Source organism: Galeopterus variegatus, unplaced genomic scaffold, assembly GCF_000696425.1.
Source record: "Galeopterus variegatus unplaced genomic scaffold, G_variegatus-3.0.2 Scaffold8360, whole genome shotgun sequence".
Lineage (NCBI taxonomy): Eukaryota > Metazoa > Chordata > Mammalia > Dermoptera > Cynocephalidae > Galeopterus > Galeopterus variegatus.
The window spans coordinates 84,787-92,720 of record NW_007734471.1 but is presented as its reverse complement, the minus strand read 5'-3'; the positions used below and the strand labels follow the sequence as shown (position 1 = coordinate 92,720).

Here is a 7,934-nt window from a genome sequence, read left to right as displayed (position 1 = left end):
TAATGGATATCTGCGCTCCCATGTTCATTGCAGTTCTATTTACAATAGCCAAGATATGGAACCAACCTAAATGTCTATCAACAGATGACTAGATAAGGAAAACATGGTGTGTGTGTGTGTATGTGTATATATATATATACACATACACACACACACGCAATGAAATACTACTCTGCCTTAAAAAAGAATGAAATTCTGCCATTCACAGGAGCATGGATGAGCTTGGAGAAAATCATCAAGTGAAATAAGCCAGGCACAGAAAGAGAAATAATACATGTCCTCACTCATCAGTGGGAGCTAAGTAAGGAGGGAGGGAGGAATGGAGGAAGGGAGGGAGGGAGGGAGGGAGGAAGGGAGGGAGGAAGAGAGGAAGGAAGGAAGGAAGGAAGGAAGGAAGGAAGGAAGGAAGGAAGGAAGGAAGGAAGGAAGGAAGGAAGGAAAGATAAAGAGCAATCACAATAATATGTTTAATTTTCAGAACAGAACTGTGCTTACTAAAGGTGGAAAAGCGGGCAAGGGAAGGGGTTAGCAAGAAATTGGTTAATGGACACAAAGAATGATTACATTTTGTAATGATGCTAATTATCCTAATTTGATCATCACATATTGTACACAAGTACTGATAGTCAACTCTGTACCCTACAAATATGTACAATAAATTATGTTTCAATTAAAAAATAACACAGGATTAATCCCTATATTCATTTAGTTTAAGTAGTAGAGGCTTTCTTTCGGCTTCAATTATCCCATGGAAGTGAATTTCGGCTCTCTAATATCCTGTATTTCCTTTTGTGGGGCACATGTAGCTTAGTTAATTAAAGCTGGCAATGTTAATTTTTTCCCATATTATATAGAATTTTAGAAATTTTGATATTATCTTAACTGTGCTATTGAATGACAGAAAAAAACATAAATGGATACAAGGGATGTTCTTGTTTTGCTAGACTTAGGATGGAACTCCTTAAGTGTTAATGGGTAGATATTTTATATCATAAGATGCCAAGATGCTCTAGCAAAAAATCAACATATCTGATAAATAAGAATAAAATTTTTGAATCTAGGCCAAAAGTTTCATTTCAGGCTCATTTTCTCTTACATCCTACTGTTTATTATGGGATAAGTTCTGTGGATGGGAGGGCAGAGGGCAGCTTCGGACACTGCTGAACTGAAAGAGTATTTTTGTATTGTATGCGGAGAAAGGGAAGGATGTAACTTTTATAATTCTTTGTCAGTGTTTCTCTTTTGAGTGCAAAATTGCTTACTCGTGATTGATAAAGTTTCCCTAATACTCTGCGTTTGCAGAGTACTGAAGTACTCTCTGGGAGATAGGGAATCATCAAGGGATAACAGTCTTTTGTGTAAATGGTTTTAAAGCCACAAATATAGAAATAATTTTCAAAGACATTATATATTTAAAAAGCTTCAACAGTAATTGTTTAAAATAAATAAAATTTCAAGTGAGAGACAAGGCAAGATCCTATTCACATTTCTCCCAATTCATACCTAACATACTGTAATTAGATCATATGTATTTTTCAAACATTAATGGAAGTCAGTAAAATATAGGATGATAATTTATCTCCAGGCTAAATGATAAATACAATCTGTGACACTATACATGGGAAGAGGGCAGATTTTAGGGTATGTCATGAAACAACAGAGCTTGAGAACTGGAGGGAAAACTAAGACATTATACTCCTATAGTTCAAATTAATAATTTTATAGGTAGAGAAACATGTTCAAGGCAATAATATAATTTTCCCTAGGTCCAGAGATAATTAATAACAAAATCAGGACTATATTTGGAACCTTTCCTGAGTTTAGTCTTCTTCCCATTATTTAATATTTACTTAGTCATTTGTGGAGGATGACTAAAAATTCCTTTAAATCTCTAATGCGACTTTAGATGACTTAGACTTAGCTACAATTTTCCAAATTCATTTTGACATGTGAATATCACCTTGGATTTTCTTCTAATTAAGAGTATATATACCACATGGTTATTAACTGTTAAATTCAGAGAGAAAAACAGTCGCAAAAAATGAAGGAGCATAGACATTATACCATCAGTAGCAATAAGTACATCTTACCTCATTAAATCGTTGTACCATTTTGCCTTTTAGAACATCCCAAATAAAAGCACCATTTTGTGAAGTTGCCCCAGCAATACAACTTAAATCACCTTAGGGAACAATTTGTTAGATATTATATTAAATGTTTGCCACAAATGTAATTTTTGAAAATTTAAAACTTGAGACTTGCACAGTAATTATTTTTAAATTTTTTTGTAATGGAAAGTATCAAGTATACACAAATATAGAGAGAATAATGCAATGAATGTATCTATCATATAGATTCAATAATTATCAAAATATGACCAATTTTGTTTTGTCTATAACCCCCACTGGATTTCATTTGAGCAAATCTCTGACATCATTTCATCAATATATAATTTAGTACAGATATCTCAAAGACAGGGATTCTTTTATTATCAAGACCAAACTATCAATAATTCCAATATTATCACATACACAGTATTCATATTTCCATGACTATCTAGTAATATTTTAAGTTAAAGTATTTTTATAAGAAGATCTCATATTCAGTTTCTCTCTCAAAAACAGAAACAAATGCTTTCCATTTTTTAAAAATAAAAGATATCTGTGAAAATGAAACATCTGTGAAAATGAAACAACTGCTAAGTTAGTAGATGCCCAAGAACTTAAACAAGAACTTTCTGCAAGACAAAGAAAAAAGATTTTCTCCTTTAGAAATAAAGAACAGCTGTCATTTGCTATTTAGGAGTGAGAATATGAGGAATTGTTTTGTGACAAATGATTACAAACACTAAAAAAGAAAAGTTCTCACCATATTTCTAGTATTTTCATCCTGCTCCCTTTTTGAAGTTTTTCAAATATGGGGACATGTTTCCAAATTTATTTGCACCTTTATTCCCTGTGGTATTTACTCTAAAATATAGAAATTATACAATCATCTATATCCTATTCTATTTCCATCATTGTCAACCTTCATTAATTTCTTATATTTCATCCCCACTTACCTAAAAATCTTGATTTATCAGTAATCACAGAGCAAAAAATGATAGAATCTCTATTTTCCAACATTTTTATTTTCATAATGTAAATTCTCAATGTAGAGAGTAAAAATATGCTTTAAGTAAGATTAAACTTTCTGTGCTATGATTTGAAACAATGGTTTTTATAGTCACCATTTTTATTTAAGTTTTAGGTTTGAGACATATATTTTTGTAGGAGAAAGAGTGTTCAACTAGTAACAGCTATAGTGCTATGTTACAGCATTGGCTGACCCAACTCTTACATAACTAGCCAAGGGAAACAGCTATGATGATGCATATTTCCATAACTAAGAGCAGGTTTAGGTATGCTCTGCTTAAAGGAACAAACACTATGCTTAAGAGCTGTAAATAAGATCATTTTTTTTGGACTTCTCATTGTAGGAGATGAGAGATATACGAAGGACTGGTCTTTTAATTTTTTTGTGTCATCGACCTCTCTGAAAATCTAATTTCAATGATAGTCTTTGACAGACATAGGCATATACACATATATATTAAACCTTATTCATAAAATTCTAAGAGATTCCCAGACTCTCTGAAGACATCTAAAATCCCCAAAGGCCCATACATTCAAGGTTAAGAATCCCAGTGTATGAAGAAATAAGTTAAAAAATAATAAGCTATACGTTTATAAGTATAGCTTATAAGTTTAATAACCTTATTAAAAAGTAACCTTATAAGTTTAATAAGGTTATTAAACTAGTATTTACATTTAGGACAAATATGTAAAGCATTACATATACTTTATTAAGTTAAAAAAATCCATTTAAGTGTGTAAAATTATTTGTTATAGGGAAATAATGTTTTGGGAGAAAATGTCAGAGGTGTCATAGCATGTCTCTTCTCTCCTTTATGTGTAGTAAGGTATGAGGTAGCATCTTTCTGAGATCAAAGAAAAGACCCTATAATAGCATAAAAGTTCTTCAGTATTACATAGGTGGAATTTATATAGAATTACATGGTTATTATTGAACTCTTATCTGATATATAATCATATTTGCAAAACAGGTGTATCAGAGAAAGTCATTTATTATAATTTTAGAAAATTAATCTTATTTTCATAAATTTGATTCACATGAAAAATTTCAGGGAAACATCTGGCATGTGAAACGTGTTACACCTTTAAAGGCATAGCTATATGAGTACAAATACACTAAAATTAGATGGGTGAAGATCATCCTGATTTACTGTGGTCATATAGAAGGGCCCAGAACTCAAAGAACCTCCTGAGGTAGTCTATTCTAAAACCTAACAAAAAATATATCAACCAATATATTGGCAATAATTCGCCTCTATAATCATTTGGAACAAGAAGACATCAAGAGGAAGAAGATAATTCAAATGAAAATAAAATTTAGAAAAGCCATTTAGCTTCATTCTGATTTTAACAAAATACTTCTTACCTGGAGCCCATGAAAGGGAATAAATAACCCCTTCATTACCCGGGGAAGTGTATACTGCTGTTAATGTGTTTATATCCCAAACTTTTATAGTGCCATCAAATGAAGCTGTTGCTAAAAGATTCGGATCATCAGGTTTGAATTTGCAGTCAAAAATAGTTTCCACATGTCCCTAGAAATGTAGCACAAAAAGTCACAACAACTGAGGAAAATTTATGTTATTAACAAACAAACCATAATGTATAATCAAATTGACATATGCATTATGGTTTTTCAAATATTAATACAAAATACATTGGCAACCAAAAAACACAGAAAATTGGAATCATCGCTGTGATTGAGTATTCTTTGTCATATTATTATATTTTGTACAGACCTGGATTTTACTCAACCACAGGTCCTCAAATCAGCAAATTCATATGTTCAAAATCTCATTTTTCAATTTCAATTCAATGCAAAACATAGTTTTCAGACTTGTTTCATGTACAGGATACTATGCTAAAAATTTATTTATTTATTTTTATTGAAACATAATTGATTATACATATTTATTGGGTATGGAGTTGACAATCAGTATTTGTATAAAATATGTGATTATAAAATCAGTATTATTAGCATATTTATCATTACAAAACATAATTATTCTTTGTGTACATTAACCAATTTCTCCCTACTCCCCCTGTGCCTCCCCCTTTCCCACCTTTAGTAATCATAGTTCTGCTCCCTCTTTCTGAAAGTTCAGTGTATTACTGTGGTTGTCATTCCTTCCTTCCTTCCTTTTTTGCTCCCTCTTATGAGTGAGGACATGAGATATTTCTCTTTCTGTGCCTGGCTTATTTCACTTAACACAATTTTCTCCAAGCTCATCCATGTTGCTGTGAATGGCAGAATTTCATTCTTTTCTATGGATTTGTAGTATTCCATTGTATATGTATACCACATTTTCCTTATCCAGTCATCTGTTGATGGACATTTAGCTTGGTTCCATATCTTGGCTATTATAAATAGAGCTCTGATGAACATGGGAGTGCAGGTATTCCTTAGATATGATGTTTCCATTCCTTAAGTGATATATAAAGATACATGTAAACATACACCTGTAAAGTGGTGTTTAATCACTATGTGCCTGTTAGGAGTCCAACTTAAACAGCCAGAGTTACAATTTGTCTTCTTCCAAATATTGAGGAACAGGAATTGAACGTCCCGTTAAGCAGCAAAAACTCTAACATGCTGTGATCTAGAGAGGGAATTAAAGCACAGGAACAAGGCCTTCTCTTCCTTAACAAATGTAGTAAAGGTAGAGAAGGAAGCCCTTTAAACTCTATGTACTTTCATTAATAACAGAAATCATAACCCTTAGAAAACTGCAGAAGTGCTGTAAAAGTTTCTCCTTTAAGTACAAAGCAGAGGAGTCAAAATCTCAAGGGTTAGCAAGAAGGAAGGAAGAGAGGTTGTTATAACCACTGGTTCACCCAGCTGGAGTTGTTCCAGGTGGCAAGGACTATGTGTACGCACATTTTTAAATGTCATTTCACTATCATGCCTTCAAATTTTACTTTTGGAAATTTGAAAATTCTCATAGCAAGAACAAAATTTTAAATGTTTCTTCTCTGTTTTCTTACAAAGGAAAGGTGAGGATGAAGAACAAAATCCTGCAGCATTTTTCTTAATTTTAAGCAAGCAAACATTCATGTGGAAGTACACATTTTAGAATGCATGTTAATAAGACTTTTTCTTAGCCTACATAATTTGTAATCTTTGGAGGTACTTTATATATAAAGCAGATCACAGATGGTTGTTTCTTCTAGTAATACTTCTAGCAATTTCAAGTTTGGGGCTGTGTTAAGACCAGAGACATATAAGAAAATAAATGACTGCCTCCTTTTAACTGGCAGACATTTTTAAAATGAGAAAAGCCACTGAAATAATTTATAATTAAGTACATTTAGTATTTATTAAAATTATAAATTTAATGTAGATTTTAAATAAAACATTTTAACATTAAGTGATGCACAATATAAAATTTATTGAATTCAGATTGCATGACTTCTCTTTTACTAATATAACTTTATACAAATTTAAATATATTCTTATATTTTTCTCTTTTTTCTTTCATAAATCTGTTTGAAGATAAATGGTAATCTGAAGTACAGAAAAAGTTTACCACCTGGGATAGTTTACATGGAAATAAAAGTTTAAATGGAAAGAAAATAAAATCATCTTCTAACGAATATCTACAAAAGGAATACAGAAAAATAATTAGGCTACATATTCTTTCAAAAATATTCTTGCTTTAAATCATTTTTTTTATTTAAGGACAAAATTAAATGAGCAGTCCTGAAATGATACAATATTACTGATTCTTACACTCCCTTCTTTTACAAGGACAATTATAGCTCTAGATTCCTTTTCTGAGATCACAGGAAAACAATTAATATTTAAAAGTTTCTTAGACATCTAGATTAGTATAATGCAAACTTGTGCAAAAAATCAGAGACGTATGTATTAGCTCTGGACTAGGGAGAATCAAGGAGGATGACTCCTGGCAAATACTAAGTATAACACATTTACATTATTATATATTCAACAAAACTTAATAAAGTCCTGCTATGTGCCAGGCACTACATTAGGTAGTGGGAATATAGCATAGATTAAAATCAGACAAAAATGTAGGACCTCAGACAGGCTGTATTCTACCTTACATGGAGGCTTAATGATCATAAGAACAGAATTCATAGAATCATAGAATTCTTATAACGATTTAATAATAGAAATAAATTTTAGAAAACACCTAATCAACCTTACTCAATTCACAAATAAGAAGAATAAGTCTTGGAATAATTGGCAGAGACTGACTTAGCCTTCCTCCTACAAGAATTTCTCATTTTGCTTCCAAAATATAGTGCAGCTATGTAAGTTTCCATTACACAAAACATAAGCTAAGTAGATGTTAATATTTTTAAAAGTATAATGTTTAAAGAATTTTAATATCTTTAATAGTTTTATTCTATATATTTTTCTAAAATGTCTCAACCAACTAAGATAAAGTTCTAATATATCATTACCTACAAAAATAATTTTTAATAATATTAATACACAGGTAAAAGTAAATATCATGGGTTTACAGAAAATAAATGTTGTGGGTAATAAAAAGAATGAACACAGACATACCAAATCCCTAAGAAAATCCCACTTTTTGGCTCCCATATCATAAAGTCCAACTCCACCATCCAAGAAACAACACACCGCATGACCAGGAGGAAGAGAAAATGCTTGATTCTGTGTCAAAGTTGGGGGTGGAACTGCTTCACTTGTTGAGGATGTATAATGATTTTTGATTGGAGATTGGACTGAAACTAAAAAACAAGAAAAAAAAGTAAACATTTATGCCAACAGCTTCCCATTGGAATGAAACCACAGGGCTTAATTTATAAAGA

The 7,934-nt window shown here is 31.4% G+C and overlaps 1 protein-coding gene across 1 annotated transcript in view; it reads right to left on the bottom strand.

The window, feature by feature from the left end:
- Window positions 1-2,090: 2,090 nt before the first annotated feature.
- The window catches only part of LOC103608375 (WD repeat-containing protein 17-like), a gene marked incomplete at its 3' end in the record, with an annotated part of 42,016 nt that continues 36,172 nt past the window's right edge, over window positions 2,091-7,934 (bottom strand). The window contains exons 7-9 of the mRNA XM_008592816.1: window positions 7,669-7,853; window positions 4,501-4,669; window positions 2,091-2,182 (exon numbers count right to left, since the gene is read on the bottom strand). Of these exons, the coding sequence (XP_008591038.1) occupies window positions 2,091-2,182; window positions 4,501-4,669; window positions 7,669-7,853 (446 nt within the window). The remainder of the gene's footprint in view (window positions 2,183-4,500; window positions 4,670-7,668; window positions 7,854-7,934) is intronic.